Raw genomic sequence first — 17770 nt, 5'->3', positions numbered from 1 at the left:
GCCGGCGGAAGGGGCCGTGCGCCTGCGCGGCGGCCGGAGTCGGGGCGGGGGCGCAGGCGCGCTGGGGCCGGGCAGCCGGTGATGGCGGCCGTGGTGGAGTTGGGGGGTGCGGGCCCATGAGGCGGCCCGAGCCCCGTGCAGCCAGCGCAGCCAGGGAGGGGCGGCGGCGCCGCGGCTCGCACCCGCGCTATGGCGGGCGTGTTCGACATCGACCTGGACCAGCCTGAGGAGGCGGCTTCGGACGAGGAGCTGGAGGAGGGGGTGAGAGGCGGCAGCCCGAGCCGGTGCGGGGCGGGAGCGGAGCGGCGGCGCCAGGGGCAGGCGTGAGGGGCGGGAGCGGCCGGCGGGCGCCCTGCCGGCGGGGGCGGGCCGGGCCGGGGCCGCGCGGGAGGCCGGGCGAGGCGGAGCGCGGGGCCGGCTGCCGGCCCGGGCCGCGCAGGTGAGGCGGCCGCGCCCTGCCCGGGGGGGGGCGGCGGGGCCTGCGCCCGGCCCGGCCAGGCCTGGGGCGCCCGGCGGCCTCCACCGCGCCCGGGGGCTGCCGTGGCGGCTGCGGGTGCGGGCAGGGCCGCCTGGCGGGCGGGCGCGGATCGCGCCGCCGGCGGGGTCGCCGCGCTCCGGGAGCCCCCTCCCGTGGAAGTTGTGCGGTGGGTTTCCCAGCCAAGTGCCGCAGCGGTGGGGTGTTTTTTTTTCTCTGTGTGTGTGTGTCTCTTTTTTTTATTATTTTTTTTAATTGTCACATGTTGTAACGTCGGTGCAGAAGGGCTTGCTTTCTGGCACTGCATAATGTCGTTGCTCTAGCGCCAAAATTAAAAGCAAAGTTTCACCGTGCTGCGTTGGGCGCCTGTCCGTGCCTCTCCCATCTCTGCTTCCCAAAGGCTTCCCCCTGCAGCCTGTAGTCTGTCGTTTTGCAGTGCTCATCTAGATCCAGTTCAGGCTTTGGAGGAATCTTGTTAAAAGATCCCTGTTCACATTTTTCTAGTGCTATTTGTTTTTGATACTCTTGCTTATTAAATATTTACTGTTGCTTAAATCGCTACCACATTTATTTTTTGCTATTTAAATACTAATGTCGGTCTTGAAGTCTTGGAGATAACCAGATACTATGCATCACGGTTGGGATCCCCATGCTACGTATAAGTTGTAGAGACATTCTTTGACAGCCGAAGGCTTGGCCATTTCTCATTCCGCAGGAAAAAGCACTGTCACCTCAATAATCAATAAAGTACTTGGCTTAAAAAAATGTCACTTGCATCACTCTGTTAATGCTGCCAAGAACAGATCCGAAGCGGGGTGGCAAGAAAGTTGGATTTGTGCTCTGCCGTGTTCCAATAATTCAATCTCAGGGAACAGTTTTAGAAGTTCATTAGTTATTGTGGGTTGTAAAAAATGGCAGTGACTGTTTTTAATCATGCAGCTGTGGACTTGAAGGCACGTTGGCAACCTCATCTGGTTCTCAGGTGCCTTTTGGCAAACAGGTAAAGGAGGGTGTGAATGGACTTGAAATCAAAATGGAACTGAAAAGCAGGGAACATAGGAGCAGGAAAGAAGGGGAAGTGTCAGGATCATGGAAGGGGAAAAATGTTTCACGGACAGTTATCTCTGTAGGCATTGTGCGTGTTTTAGAAGGATCAGAACTGTCTTGTCTGATCTCTGTGGTGCTGGCCCCTGATGCCTCCTGGAAGCTATAAGCCTAATAGTAGCAAGAGCAGAGCAGTTGGAGTTTTGAATAGCCGTGGCCATTCTAGAAAATCTGAAAAATTGTTTCAATGGAGTGTTTGCTCATAAGCCATGTGCTTGTTTGCACTAATTATTATGATTAAAAAAGCAGCCTTCATTTTTGTGTTTGTAATAAATGAAACAGTGTGCATGGACTGAAGGACTGATCGCCTCCCAGCCAGATCAGCATTGCGTTTCTTGGTTTTGTGAAATGAGAAAAAATCCTTAAAATAGCAGAACAGTGTCTATTGTGAATTTTGTTCAAGTTAATACTGAAAATAAAAACCATAGTTCAGAAGGGCAAGAAAAGCATGTGTCAGCTTTGCCAGAACCATTGGGTAACTTGAGAAGTTGCTCTATGAACATGATGGGTGTTTATTTTCAGTGTTTGTTGAATATTTTTTTTTTAATTGGTTTGTTGGCATCTAATGGTAGGGTCAAGGGTAGCTTTAGTGGGTTTTATTGTGAAACAGATGTCAATAGGCTGGATTTCTCTAATAAATGTTATCGAGAGGACATGAGGTAGGAACTCTCTCAGCTGGAAACAAACTTGAACTTTTAGACTCCATAATTGCTTGTGGTGCTAGTAGCTGGAACCGTAGCTGGAACCAGCAGTTAAATTCCGCTCTAGATCGCTGACCAAAATAAAGCAGCCTCTGTAAACTTTAAATGGTTTGGAAGCTATTGAAAGTTTCTGATTTTCTTTGGTTAGTTTTTTTACTTACATAATATTTGAAAATGCACTCCTTGGCGTGGTCTGCTTTTTGCAGATCTCGTGTGTTTTGGGGGGTTTTTTTGTTCTGTTTCTCTGAATTTCACACGTCACTCAGTAGATGGGTATTCAGTCTGTAGGTTCTGGGCTGTTTCTCATTAATTTGCAGTTGTTATTTTATGTACATATTTTTAAAAATAAAAATGTTAAGGTATAACCTAAAGCTTGTTAGAAGCATGCCCATTCAATTCTATTTGTATTCATTCCAGCTGTCTGCTTGGTTTGCACTTCTTTGGCCTTGTAGAGCCACAATCACAGTGAAGTATTATCTTGCATAAGGGATCAAGTTGAAAATCCTCTGAAGAAAATACCTCTTCAGAATTAACTACATTCTTTAATGATGACTAGTTCTGATGCTGAAGAGCTTGAACCTTCTTCAGTAATATTTGCTTGCGTTAATCTATCTGAATGATTATTGGCCAGAAAAGGTATTTAACATCAGAGTAAAGATTACCAATAGAATAATAAAAACTTCCCAGTAGATTATTTGGTTCTAGTACATATGAATCCCAGTTCATCTATTCACATAATCTTTACGTTCCAATTTGCATAGTATTAAATGAGGATTTTGTAAGAGCAACTGTAAATGCAGTACCTTAACATTTTTCAAATTCAAAATTTGTGTCTGTGAAACTGTTACCTCTAATACTGAAGTGGTTGAATAACAATGCGGCTGGGTGAAGGTGGTTGGTTCTCTGTGTCCCTGTTTGAGATATGTGGAAGTATTGCAGGTCTTGCACAGAATTTTGCAGATTTCTTTGTCTTCTGCTGATAACTTATTATTCCTGACCTTTAGATTTATTTAATTATATACTATAAACTAATTCTATATAAAATTATTTTTATATCTGTATAATTTAAGAAGTTGTAAAACACATCAGTCCATTTACTTTGAACACTTCTTTTTTTCTTCCGTTATAATTAATCTTCCTTCTACCCCTCCCATCCTCAGGGTCAATTAAGTGAGAGCATGGACCATGGAGGAGTTGGCCAATATGACCTGTAAGTTGCTGCTAGAAAATGTTCTGTATCATTCATGCGAGCTACATGTGACTTCTAATTTTCTTACATTGTTAAGTTAAATAGAAAATTTTGTCATTCTTGTTCAATTTTGAGTTGTTTCTAGTCGTTTCACTATTTCTTCACATTAAAATTTGTGAATTGTATCTTGAAGTAAAATAATAATAATAATAAAAAAAACTCTGGCAAAACTTGCTGTTTGTCTTTTAATCCTTGTTTCTCCTAATATATCTCTTGTACTTGAATAGTATTTGTAATATGAATCTCATGCCCTGTCTGCAGCACATTGTACGTTCTGTTCTTTTTATAAAGGCTCCAGTTGCAGATTTGCATAACAGTCTGTAGCAGATGAGAATTCAGAAATTCTGATTTGATGTTCAGGAGATGGCTACGTTTGGCATTGCTTCATTTATAGATTTCCAGTTTGTTTCAGCATACCATGTTGTGAGAAGAAAGCAGTGATAGTTAAAACAGTTCAGTTACATTGAAGAGGATCAATCTGTTAAGTCTTTTGCAGAACTGTAGCATAATTTAGATGCATCATTAAATTTTGAATCAGTCATCTTTTGTGGCATGTTTAGAGTTGTGAGACTTTCTTGTTACAGCTTTCTCTGCAAAATATTTGTGTTACAGAAGTCTTACTGTGACTGTTGGGGCTGCTGAATGTGATCTGAAACTTCAACACGCCTTATACCCTTGCCTTTGCTTGAGGTCTTGTAGGAATATCTTAAGTCAGTTTGAGGCTTTAGTCTTTTAAACTTAATTCTGGTGTAATACAGGGATTTATTGTGCATTAAAATGAAGGAATTTGAGGGAAATCTTGATAGTATAACCCCCCAAAATTTGCAGGCAGTCTTTTCTGTGCAAGTTGCAACTTACTGCAACACACCTAAGTAAAATTTCTGGTGCTGGGAATTCTCCAAATGTCCAAAGCAGTCATTCAGTTATGTCAGATATACTGTATGCTTTTCAGAAAGTAATTTGCTTGCTTACTTTCATTTGATTGTTTTTGAGTGTCAGGTAGTCTTATATGCTTGTTTTGGTTTTATCCAGTGGCATGGAACATTGTGAAAAATTTGAGATTTCAGAGACTAGTGTAAACAGAGGTCCAGAAAAGATCCGACCAGAGTGCTTTGAGTTACTGCGCGTACTTGGCAAAGGTGGCTATGGAAAGGTAAGGAACTCTTTTCTACGGAAGTAAATCCATTATACTGAAGGCAGTTAAAGCTCTCACTCGCTGCCTTTGGCAAGGTCTAATCTTCCCGTCCTGTTTTCTGAAAAGTTTGTTCTACCAGAAGGTAACCTCAGGGCTGCTAGGGCTGGTGTCGTGGGAGCCTGGTGACCGGCAGAGCCGCACCGGCTGGTGGCAGTAGAAATGTCCCAAACTGGTTCTGGTTCAGGTCACTAGCTCTTCTCCTTCAGGCAGCGTTGCAGTTTGTAGGGATCACATTTCTCTTTTGCAGAACGTTGTTTTTTTAATTTACAGTGGTTAATGTGGTTGCAATATGTGACTGCTTTTGTATCGGTGTTGTATAGGTGTTTCAAGTACGAAAAGTAACTGGAGCAAACACCGGGAAAATATTTGCCATGAAAGTTCTTAAAAAGGTAACCTAAACGTTCACATTTCACTGCTATCTAAATCTAAAAAAAATCTATCCCTCCATTTAGCTTTTACAATTACCTAATTACTTAATATACCTAAAAATAAACCTGATACCTAAAAAAAAACCCCAACAGGTACGGTTGGAATTAGAATTTAACTTTAAATTTTTCTGTCTGTGGTGTTCTTAGCAGCTAGTTTAAATAGGTAAGGATGTCCCTTCCAACCTAAATTACTGTGTAATTCTGTGAAATAAAGACTTAAACTTCCACAAAAAGACTCTCACGTTATGTATGTGGAGAAATTTTCTTTTTTATGCTGTTGCTGACTCATACATAGTGTTGTGGTTTAGTAAACTCAGGATTGAACTAAATATAAAAACCTGTGTTGTTTAGCATGTTCTTGTGCTCACGTATCTCTGCTTTTTGTAGGCAATGATTGTAAGGAACGCAAAGGATACAGCTCACACAAAAGCAGAGCGGAATATACTGGAGGAAGTGAAACATCCCTTCATTGTAGACTTAATTTATGCCTTTCAGACCGGTGGAAAACTCTACCTCATCCTTGAGTATCTCAGTGGTCAGTATGTGAAATTCTGTTAACTGCTTCTTGGTATCTTATATAATTGAGAATTTGGATTTCTCAGTCTAAAAGGCCACGCAGCTATTGGGATGGTACCTTAAAAATGTAAAATGGATTAGTAAAAATACATAGAATAACATACACAAACCTTCTAATTCAATACAATAAAGATGAATGAAGCATAAAATAGTTACTTTTCATGACAGTACAGGAGAGGAGGGTTTTTAATACCTTTCTTCCATCGGGCTTTTAATTCCTGTATGTTAGTCTTAGAATCTGTGTAGGAGTACCTGAGGTTTTAGTCCTTGCAGGGTCTCTGTGAAACAGGGAAGTATTATCTTTATTTCACAGACAGGGAAACAAATGCAGGTTAGGAGCAATTTGCTCAAGCTATAACAACAGCAGAAACAGGGACAGAAATGCTGCTGTTTGAGCAATTCTTTTGATTTTTTTTTTAATTTCTTTTGATTTTTCTGCCATTTCTTTAGTTTGCTAGAGGAATAAGTTCTCAGCTGTTTTTTGTGAAACGACTTTTTGTAGAGCAGAATACCTGTTGCTTATAGTTTTTCTAGAAAATGGGAGTTTGACTGACTAAAAGTGATACTTTAATAGAGTATAACCTCATTTTTCTTATGACAGGAGGAGAACTATTTATGCAGTTAGAGAGAGAAGGGATATTTATGGAAGACACAGCTTGGTAAGTGAAACTATTTTGGTAAATTAATAGTTTCAGGTATGGGTTTTTTTTTCCAAGTGCTTAAACTGTAAGCTCTGACTTGAAAAACTACATATAACTACTCATTCATTTCCCAGTCCAGTGAAAAAAGCAGTTAACTGGGTTTTGGGAAGATGTATGTGTTCCATTCTTGCCAGTTTGTGCTGGTGTAATTCCAGTCTAACTACAGAAGACGGTCCATTGCTGGTTGCTGAGTGAGGCTATAATCCATAGGGCTGTGGTAGAGGAGGTGGTTTAGGTGTTGAAGACAAGACTGTGAAAGACTTGCTGTAAATGCAGGTTTTGGTGGGGGGTTTTTTGTTATTGGTCCACGCACAATTTGACCAGCCAGTTACAGAATTTCCAAGTCACTGTGATGACTGTATTCTAATGATCAAATCTGTGAAGTGATAAAAGCAATTAAGCTAATGAAAGAGAAAAAGCCTTCTGAGTAGTGATATTTTACATATAAACAGCTTGAAATTATCCCTTATTGATTAAGCTTCACACAAGTGAATACAGTCGTATCTTCCCACAGTGCATCCCGATAGTGCCTTAGGAAAGCTTTGATGCCCATATGGGGCTGTAATACTGTTCCACAGATAGCATTCTGGGTGCTGCTGGTTACCTTCTTAGCTTCCTTTTTTTTTTTTTTTTTTTTTTTTTCTCCCTTCTTCAATTTTGCCATCCAGACGTGGTAGTACAGATTGAAGCATATTTTAACCACTAACTGGTAGATTCAGATTCTTCCAAATATATTCGCAAAACAGCTACTGAACAGGAAAACCTAATGCTAATGGCGTAATTTTAGTTCAGTGTGGAGTCTGTGTGCCTTTTGGCAAACCAACCTCAAAGGCATCGTTGTTTCTCTCATTTATTCTCTCATACACTTCTAATGATACTTTCAAGGAACTGTTGCTATGTACATAATAGTCTTAGTGCTTAAGATGCTTTGCATGATTGGATATGTCTAATTTTGTGGCATATGTTTCCTTTCAGCTTTTACTTGGCAGAAATCTCAATGGCACTGGGGCATTTGCATCAAAAAGGAATCATCTACCGTGATCTGAAGCCAGAAAACATCATGCTTAATCACCAAGGTAGAAATATAGTAACAGTTGCGTTGCCAGTCATTTGAAAACAGTTCTTCAAAGGTCACAACACTTCTCTTACATGAATTTCCTTAGAACAATGGCATGTTTGTTATCACTCCTGGTATAACTGAAGAATTGCCAAAACTAATTGCCTGCCCTTAAATACAGCTTCTTGGGCTTTAATAGGCCACAGCAGGCTCCGTGTGTACACACAGACTTTTTTTTAATGGTTGACCTGCTATTTCTGCAGCTCTGGACTTTTTCTTCTGCTGGTCATTGTAAAGTGCATAAAGATCTGTGTCTTCAGTGTACTGTCGGTGACATTTTAGTCAGTGGGGCTGACTGAAGACATTTGTTAGGAAGGGCAGTTTAGGTAGGGTGCCAATTCATCCGTAGCTGAAATGACTGACTGAGCTGTTGACGCTTTACCTGTCAGTAGTAGCTATTCCTGAATGCGTTTTTACGTTGCCCATATGACACTGATTGAGTCTGACAATCTGTACCATCCAGTATTTTCATGCTATCTTAAACAACTTACTTAGTCTAGGTCTTTGTACTGAATTATTCAGGGCACGTTACAATTTGTTGAAGGTTGTTACCTGAACTCTGAAGCAAGCGGTAAAATTTGATAGCCTGCCTTCTTGTCTGAATGATGCTCCACAATCTTTATATTTAAATACTTTTGTCTATATGTGAATAAGCACTTTGTTATGCAGGTATAATGCAGAGGTTTTATCTGTAAGTGTGATTACCTCATTCTGTTTTATAGCTGTATTGCTTTGTCAGACAAGTGAAGGTATCTGGAAGTGGTTCAGAGTTATTACATATTCATGTTAAAAATTCCTATTTTTTAATGTTACTTATACAAATGTCAGAATTCTGGCAAGTCTTAAATTTTATATATTTAATTTCAGGTCATGTAAAATTGACTGACTTCGGATTATGTAAAGAATCTATTCACGATGGAACAGTCACACACACATTCTGTGGAACAATTGAATACATGTGAGCTGCATGATGAAATAGAAAAGTATTACTCTGGTCTGGGGGGTAATGGCTAAATTTTGCCTTTTTCAACTAATGGTCCATATGTTCAGTCACTTAGGGAAATTTTACTTGATAAATGTGGTTTTGTTTGGAAACTAGTAGTCAGAATTAGTTATTAAGCTTGTTAAAATACTTTTGTATTTTCAATTTTTCTGATTATAGGGCCCCTGAAATCTTGATGAGGAGTGGGCATAATCGTGCTGTGGACTGGTGGAGTTTGGGGGCATTAATGTATGACATGCTGACTGGAGCAGTAGGTGCACAGTTATAATTGCATGTATTTCTCTTTATAGATTTTGTAGTTACCTGTATTCTAATTCAGATGCATGTATAAATACGTATGTATTTGTATATATACAGATTGCAAGTAAGAAATAACTAAACTACAGCTATACTTATGTTGGCTACAGTCGTGAGATGCTCTCATCCAAACACTTATTTGAAAGTCCCATTTGCAGTAATTTTATCTGCTTTATAAAATACTGAAGTGAGTTCTGTGTACACAAATAAAAGATCTGAATGAGTCCCATTTTTCCTCCCGTTACAATGGTGCTTTCTAGCCTCCTTTCACTGGGGAGAACAGAAAGAAAACAATCGACAAGATTCTCAAGTGTAAACTCAACTTGCCTCCCTACCTCACACAAGAAGCCAGAGATCTGCTTAAAAAGGTAGAATTTTAATGAATGTCAGTACTACGTGCGTATGTAGAAAACAGAAATATTACAGTGGTACCACTATGGCTATTCAGTCCAAGTCTGGACTTATTACGAAGTCAGCCAGCCTTGTTTTGTGTGGTACAGAAGGTGCTTTTCCTTGCAAATACAATTGTTTTCTAATGTTAGTGCAGTTTTTCTAATTGTTCTGTAATCATTCTGCATGGTATTCATTCAAATGATGATTCATGTCAGAACTAGGCTAGTCATAACGGCATAACTAATTTTGCTCTTTTGGATGTTATTTCTCATTAAGCTGCTAAAAAGAAATGCTGCCTCACGTCTAGGAGCTGGTCCTGGAGATGCTGGAGAAGTTCAGGTAACTTTGGAACTCAAGAATTCTTGTATTAGTGCATTGAAAATAAAACAGCTTTGAGGGTGCATCAGGGAAGGAGAGTATATCTGTTGAAGTGTAACGAGTGAAAAGGCAGCCACATGTGACAGCTGATGCAAATTTGAATGCTTTAAAGCTTCACAAAAGCAGCTGTCGACCTATTTGATAATTTGAGATTTGAAAATTACTTTTTATTCTTTAACTCTTGTCTTCCAGTGGATCTTTTCTGCAGTTGCACAATGCTAATTGTACAGGCAACTATCTAAAGGCAATGATACTCTAGCAGTCCGACAAAATAACTGCCAGCCCTTGGATTTAGTGCAGCTCTTTCAAGGGAACAGTGTTGTTAGTTTGCACTCAGTGTTGCGCAGTGAAAAGTTAAGGCAGAGGCTTAGTTCCTGTGCTTCCAGCTTGATTTTTTTTTTTTGTGACGAGATTAATAATGTGTTAGAGAGTCCTTCTTATTACCCAATTCTGATAATTTGTCATTAATACAGTGCTTTGTCATTATTTTTAGATATCTGAGTTAAAGTTGAAAAATGTAGAGGTATTTTGCATGTAAACTTGGTTTTTCTAATACTTTCAAGGAAAACATGATAGGGATGTATGTTGTCTGACTTGGAGGTATGGTATCAATTTTCAGCTCTTCCAGCTTCTCTGATGTAGTGCTAGAGAATATATTATACTAGACCCATATGTGATTTTGGAAAGAAAGACACCACAGAGATGGTCTGAAAAGAACATGCCTCATTCTTAAATTGCTGTGATTTATATCCAAAAGGCGGATCATGACTCTGTGCTATTGCTGACTCTTGTAGGCTCACCCGTTCTTCAGACACATTAACTGGGATGAGCTGTTGGCACGAAAGGTGGAACCTCCTTTTAAACCCTTATTGGTATGTACTCAGAGTGCTGTGAGATATTACTCGTATGCCTTTAGGAAAGGTCTTAAAACAATGCGGAATCTAAAACTTAGAAATGTTCACTCTTACAAACTGGAGGGCCATGGTTTTCTGGTACTTCAAAACAGTTCAACTGATGTTACTGGTTCTCAGATCCACTCTTGTCAAATTAGAGATGGCAGATCTGCCACCTGATCTGCCAGATATACTGCCTGGTGCAGACTGATTTTTTTCCTTTTTTTTTTTTTTTTTTTCCTGAGAACTAAGCTGTATCAACATTAAAAAAACCCCAACTGTTTAAAGTCTTCACACAGTATGAAATACTGGCTGTCATGAGCATGCTGTTTTGTCGTATTACTCTGTGGTCATGGTGCTCATCCATCACTGGAATAGGATCTTGCTTTTTTAATGTGAGAAGGTGGCAAAAATCGGCTAGAAGCTAATTCGTCCTTCTGTTAAGTCTTCTGGAGGAAGAAGGTTCTGCTGCAGTTTTAATTCCTCCTGCTTCTAATCTGTAGGTTAAACAAACTTGCAAGTGCAGTTCTCTCTGAAGTCCTGTTTCTAAACATTATACAGCAAGCCCGTACTTGGATGAAACTAAGATGATAAATAGTTGCTAGGCAAAAGTAAATGAAATCACCTAATTAAGCATTTTGTATGTTTGCTTATTAATAGTTACAATGCATCTTGTCTATTATAGGCAGTAATTAAAGCTTACCTCAAACCAGTGATGTGATGAATATGCTTCTATTATCCTATGTTATATTTTGATGGTGTGGGGTGTCTGTCTTTCTCCACCCACCCCACCCTGGATACAGTGGGCTACAGCAGCAGTGGGTACTGCCACCCTGATAGATCCTGACTATTAAAAATCTCACTTTAAACTGACTTGGGCATCACTAATGTTGAGCATACTACAGCTTGGGGGCTCCAGACCCTTTTTTCCTCACAGTTTTGAATGAAATTCAGAATGACACAAGACTGATATTTCCAAATGAATTATCTGAAGATAGTTTTGGGTTCTTCTGCTATTAGCAAGTTTTATGAAAGTTATGTGTACAAACCAGATGGTTTTTGAAAACATGCTTCCATGGTTGCAGGAAGGCCTGCAGAATACATACTGCCTTTTCGTAGGAATGAGAGAAAGGATCTTGGAATTATGTCTGTTGTTCTTTGGCTGAATTATAAATACTCTCCATAGTCACTTACTCCAGAGCTGTCACCTATCCCTCATAGTGTAATCACTTCTCTATGTGCAAAACCAGGATGAAATTATCTGGAGAGGCTGCCAAAAGCTAGTAGTTGCAACTGTTCTATACTGGTTGCTAAACTTGCAAGAAGCTGGCATTGTATTTCTAAAAGATTTTGTTTGTAATTTGAGATTTTTTTTTAAAGGCATCTTTTTAATTTGTGTTCCTTTTTGATCCATAATTTTTGCCCCTCCCCCTTGCCTTTATTTCTCAGTGTCAGTGCCCATAGTGACCTCCCACTGGCAGCGACAGGATTCCGACACCACTCCAGGGTTTTACTACAGCAGAGCTCTGCCAAAAACCTATGGAATGAACTCCATCCAGAGGCTACACTGATCACCGCTAAGCCATTTGGTTGATATCTGTAATATAAACCCTTAATCATTTTGTTTTTGCAAAGCAATCTGAAGAGGATGTGAGCCAGTTTGATTCAAAGTTTACACGTCAGACACCTGTTGATAGCCCAGATGACTCTACTCTCAGTGAAAGTGCCAACCAGGTCTTTCTGGTAAGTGAGCCAGGGAAGAGTGTGTAATGACTGTAGAGAGGTATGTTGTGTTAATTGGAAACAGTAGGGCATTTCAGGTAAATTATTTCTAGGGAATCTTTAACACCTGATGCTTGAAGCAAACTCTTTAATTTTAAACACATGTTCTGCAGCAGGTCTGAAATTTTTAAGGGCTTTGAAAATACTTTGTTTGATTGTTGCTGACATTTTCTTTTTATAGATAAACCAACCAACAAATGTTGCTTGCTTTCTGAAATGTCAGCATTCTAATTCGTAGTTCCATTGTGAACCATGGACATGTGATTGCTTTCATACTCATGCAGAGAGGACAATGTCGGTTCTATAGATCAAAATTAATTACATTGAGTATGCCTGTGGGAATCTGATCTGGGCAGAGGTATCTGGGGTGTGCAGGCACCTGGGTGAGGAACTCCCTGAAGTCCTGCTGTTTGCTTCAAGCAGTGAGTAGAAGTTTATATATCTACATTTAATTCTCCTTTTTGTAATTCTCATTTACTATTTCATGCTTATCATAACTGCAGAAGTGATCATCAACATAAATCTTGCCTGTAAGTTACAGTGCATTCATTCCTGTTTTGCAGGGTTTTACGTATGTGGCTCCATCTGTACTTGAAAGCGTAAAAGAGAAATTTTCTTTTGAACCAAAAATTCGATCACCTCGCAGATTCATAGGTAGCCCTAGGACGCCAGTCAGGTATCTTTGATTTTTTTTTTCTTTTCTTTTTTTTGTGTATTACACTTTTTGGCAAGTAGTTGAAATAGATCTGCACTAGAAATAAAAAACGTGGCATTACTTCTCAGTAAGCCCATCACTTCATTAGAAGTGCAGCATTGATCCTGTTTTACTGTTATTAGAGACAAATCCGTGGTGTTTGGCAGCACAAGAAGTACTAATTTGCTTGCTGTTCAGTGCTGATACAGCCTCACAGGCTGGTGACTTTGGTAGACCATTGCTCTAGAACTCTTTCAGAAGATCCTAAGTACTTATGTGCCGCTAAAGAATCATGTTAGTACAGAAAATTCCTCCTGCAATCATCTAGACGTAGATTCTCACTGCTCACATGAGAGAATTTTACTTTACAAGAGACTGTTGTAGAAGCTAGACATGGAAACTTTCTCAGACTTCTGGAAGTGGAAGGAAGAATTACAAATGCTTCTCAATAGGCATTTGAGTTCAGCTTCCTGCAGAGTAAAGGACATACCTTGGTGCTGTGTGTATCTTCATCTCTGATTTTTGTATTTCTTGTTTTAAAGCCCTGTAAAGTTTTCCCCTGGGGAATTCTGGGGAAGAGGTGCTTCTGCCAGCGCATCAAATACTCAGACACCTGTGGAATATCCAATGGAGACAAGCGGAATAGAACAAATGGATGTGACAGTCTGTGGAGAGGCCTCTGCACCACTTCCAATCCGGCAACCAAACTCTGGGCCATATAAAAAACAAGCTTTTCCCATGATTTCCAAACGACCAGAGCACTTGCGCATGAATCTATGACAACACAATTTTTTTAAGCCTTTGAAGGTGGAAAACAAAGAGCGGACATAAGCCCCCTTGAAGTTGAAATATGAGGGCTTGTATGGTTTACTTTTAAAAAGTGACAGTATCAAAGAGTCAGTCATTGCACAGAGCGACTTGGAAAGCAAAGAAAAACAGATTTTTTTCTGTCAATCAATGGTGCATAAAAAAACTTTAGAAAATGGTATTGCAGAACTCTAGGCACATCATCTAACTGATTCGCAGTGACATCTTCTCACCTTATCAAGGATTTTTCAGCTTGATAGCTTGAAACTGACAGTATTAAGGGTCAGGATGTTGCTTCAGAATCACTGGTCTAGTTGTGAATGTGTCCAGGAGGGTTAGCCCTTTCACTAGGCAAAGTACGAAATGCCTCTATGCTTGCGGCTGAGGAATGATTAGCATGCAAGCTTGGTTAAGCTGTTTCCTACAATGGGGTGGAATCAAAGATGAAAGATAAAATTAATTGGTATTTCACATTCAAAACATAATGAGTTTTTTATATATATATAAAAAAAATATATTTTTCAAATAGACTTTTTGATTCAGCTCATTATGGAAAGTATCCCAAAATTAAAACCGCAGAATAATTGGTTGCTGTGAAGAAAGTAAAGGCTCTAGTTCTGATTCTTCTCCTCATGAAAGAACAAATCAATAAGCAAATCACTCAGTTACCAGCTTGGCAATGTGGGGTGGGAGAGAACGGTTTCACTTGCTTACCCAGCTGAAATACCTGTTCCTGCAAAGACAAACGGATCTAATCAAACGGCAATGCTGCTATGTTCTAGGCTTAACTGGAAGCCATGGGCTCACGTACATGTCCTGCTTATTTCATCCTTGTCCTCAGCAGACATTTCACTGGGAGACATCACTTTTGTATACACTAGTCCTTAGACGGAGACAGCTGAAGACGTTCAGATTCTTACCCATATAAAAGATCAGGAAAAAGTGCATCGGCATACAAGGTCACTAGAAACATATAGGAAGTACCACAGGAAACATACACGAATTCTACATAGTATAAGGTGATAAAACTTTTTGTAACCAGTGGGTAAGAATTTGAGGATTATTATTTTTTTTTTTTTACATACTTTGCTTATGGGAGTTCCCTGCCATTATACATTTCTAAATTTAGTAACATTTTTTTCGATGCTGGGGCAATAAGTTTGCTGATTGTATGAGAAAAGTGTTAAATGGCCTTTCAGTGAATGTCTTCCACAGTGGGTCAGAACTTTAGCAACTTAATTTAGGAAACATGTTCTAAGGACACTATTTATGTTTTTGAAATTGTCACAATCTGTACAAATGACTTACAGGTACAAAGAATAAAATAAAGGTAACTTTACCTTACTTAAAATACTTCCTGCCTTAAAGAAAGCATTTCCATGAACATAGCTGGTGAAAGGGTTAATATCTGCAGAGCTTTACACTAGTTAGAGTGTGTATGGTGTGTGCGTGTGTGTGTATATGATCATGCAACTGCATACAAGTCCTGTCACTTTTTGCCTGCCACACGTTGCATTATCTTTAGTCAAACTGTGCAAAGTCTACTTCTAGTGTTTCACAATAGTAGGGATTATTTTATAGATTCTGCTTACTCTGTGTATACTGAATCTTTTTGAGCCATAGGATCCAAGCCATAAAACTCTAACCATGTTGAATCCAATCAGAGTGCTCTTTTTTAAAATTTGCAAGTCAGAAGGATTCATCAATACCTTGTTGATAGTAACAATGAACCAACAAAAAAGATGGTTATGACTGAGCAAAATTAGTATGTTATTTTTCTTCCTGATAAGACTTTTGTTGGGAAACTTCATTTTTTAGATTTATAAGGAAAAGCAAGTTACCTTATAGTGACACAAATCGTACCGGAAGATTGCCATTTTTCATCTGGTAATGTGGCCACGGGTGACATGTTGTGAAACCGAAATCCAAGTGCTCATGTGTTTGTCTTATGCATATTTGCAAATACGCAGCACTTCAAGCTGTGCCTCTCTGTGCCACTTGTTAACATAGGTTTCCTAACATGTTTACTGGGTAAAAAGGAACTTAGTTTTTTTAAATTATTTTTTTTTTCTTGGGAGGCAGATCTCTCTTGGTCCTAGTTACAGCTAATAGTTGCTTTTTGGTTGGCTGGATTTAATTGTCCAGTAGAATTGGTTTAATATGGCTGGCAAGAATGGCAAGAGTTGTTTGTCTGAGTTCACTGCTCATTACAAATAGAAATCATTTGTTTTAAAAGTAAATTTCATGTACTGTCATTGTTTCATCCCATAGATTATAAGTTTAATTCCCTACCATAACTGTGAAACTTTTGGAGTGTGACTCGGACAGCAAGCACACACTATGCAATATGGTTTATCCTGTATTTATTTGTAAAAATATCAGACATAGATCCTCTATATATATATATAATAGTGTCAAAATTACTAGTCGTGAACTAAGGGGAGTGGAGATCTAGCTCCTGTCTGGCTATTTCAGATAAGTGCAGAATGCATTGAATATTGGAGAGCTTAACAAGTGCTTTCTTTCGTTCATTTAAAAATGTCTTAAATTTTTCATTAGAGTATAGAATCTTATTTTTTTTATTTTGTACAAGCTGCGCTTTTTTAATTATAATCACTGAAAAATTCACTATAATTTGATTTTATAGGATTTTTGTAGCATTACAAAAATATAGTAAAACTGAGGTTAATACCTGTTGTGGCTAACCATATAAAAGTATTAAACTTGAACAAAAGTCATATTTTTTTTTACTAGATGTTAAATAGGGGAATATTTTGTTCTGCAGGTCATTATCACAAAAGGTTTATAGGTCAGCTGTGTTACCAGCAGTTTTTCTTTTCCCATTTGATGCAGAAACTATTCTGGTATAAGATATTCAGAATTTCATAATTTTTCTCTGTGGGAGTGATGCATACATTTGATGCCATTCGTGTACTAAATTGTAATTTTGGGAATGCTGGAATAATTCCTACCAAGACTGTCTTAATTGTGCCATCTGACATTTGAATGTCATCCTGGTATTAGCTCATAATAAAAAGATAAAAATAAATGAGTCAATTGTTCTTTTGAATATCCCTTTTTTTTGGGTTTTGCTATTTAAAAGCTGAACTGCTGGAGAACATTTAATATGAGTCCACTCTGATTATACAGCGGATGTTTACTTTGGGTCTGTTCTCTTTGTAATAACTCCCAACCTGCTCTTACTGTTAATCAAAAAGTGCATCAAACACTGAGGGAGACTGCTACTGTTCTTAGGACAGATGCTTGGGATTTGGTGTTTTTTAAAAATTCTCTCTCTACAGCAGGAGAGTTGCCTTTTCCTTTGCTTCCCCCAGTTTACAGGGACATCCTTTCCCTAAGGGGTAAAGGAAGAGAAGCTACTAAGAACAAGGCAAATTACTTAAATATTCTTCCTGCAGATCCTTGATGGTACACTGTATACAGTTCCTATGCATGAACGTGTACAGATCGTTCTCTTCTAGATTAATTTGGCTTTGTAGCTGCTGTCAAGAAACAGACCTGAGCTGCCTTAGTAGAAATAAAGGTAATCCCCATTCTGTTTTTCATCTTTCACAGTTTACTGGAACTAAATATATTCAACTGCTGAATAAGACGGATGTGAATAGCAACTAAATGCAAATTTAAACATATGCTAATCCAAGTGACCTATTTTTTTAAAATTTTATTTTAGGAAGTAGGTAGGCCCTAAGTACAACTGTGCATCTAAATCGTTGTCTTTCATGACAGCTTTAAAGGGAAAGGGAGGGAGGAGGAATTATGCTTAGAACTTAAAAGGACCACACAGATGCTAGTTCAGATCAATCTGTCTTGCCAGGGGCTGGTACCTTCACCTTGGTTCTTGGGCTCTTAAAAAGTGGCTGTTGATTGCCATTTGTCATCCTCTTCTCTGTTCTGTCCCCTGCAGAGTCAGACGTGTGCTGCGTGACTGTGTGTATGAGTGGAAAGCAGGGCAGCTA

General features: G+C 39.2%; 1 protein-coding gene across 2 annotated transcripts; it reads left to right on the top strand.

The window, feature by feature from the left end:
• Positions 1-21: 21 nt before the first annotated feature.
• Positions 22-16845, top strand: RPS6KB1 (ribosomal protein S6 kinase B1). 2 transcript variants are annotated; one of them, XM_037371726.1, is made up of 15 exons: positions 22-261; positions 3441-3490; positions 4562-4682; positions 5045-5113; positions 5540-5687; positions 6330-6387; positions 7405-7505; positions 8414-8504; positions 8709-8799; positions 9107-9214; positions 9516-9578; positions 10412-10489; positions 12146-12253; positions 12856-12968; positions 13529-16845. In XM_037371726.1, the coding sequence occupies exons 1-15, from the start codon at positions 190-192 to the stop codon at positions 13764-13766; spliced, it is 1509 nt and encodes a 502-aa protein (XP_037227623.1). In that variant the 5' UTR covers positions 22-189; the 3' UTR covers positions 13767-16845. The 2 variants fall into 2 exon arrangements, with proteins under 2 accessions (XP_037227623.1, XP_037227631.1); XM_037371734.1 differs by lacking the exon at positions 22-261 and adding an exon at positions 264-284.
• Positions 16846-17770: the final 925 nt, after the last annotated feature.

The sequence above is a fragment of the Falco rusticolus genome, chromosome 1 (genome assembly GCF_015220075.1).
Source record: "Falco rusticolus isolate bFalRus1 chromosome 1, bFalRus1.pri, whole genome shotgun sequence".
NCBI classification, from domain to species: Eukaryota; Metazoa; Chordata; class Aves; order Falconiformes; family Falconidae; genus Falco; species Falco rusticolus.
The sequence above is the reverse complement of the archived record's forward strand: the minus strand, read 5'-3'. Positions and strand labels throughout refer to the sequence as shown.

Excerpts from the sequence above, each read along its gene's own strand:
- RPS6KB1 (XM_037371726.1), top strand. The coding sequence starts at position 190 with ATGGCGGGCGTGTTCGACATCGACCTGGACCAGCCTGAGGAGGCGGCT. Across the intron at positions 5,114-5,539 it reads CCATGAAAGTTCTTAAAAAG|GCAATGATTGTAAGGAACGC; the intron begins GTAACCTAAACG and ends TGCTTTTTGTAG. Across the intron at positions 6,388-7,404 it reads TTTATGGAAGACACAGCTTG|CTTTTACTTGGCAGAAATCT; the intron begins GTAAGTGAAACT and ends GTTTCCTTTCAG.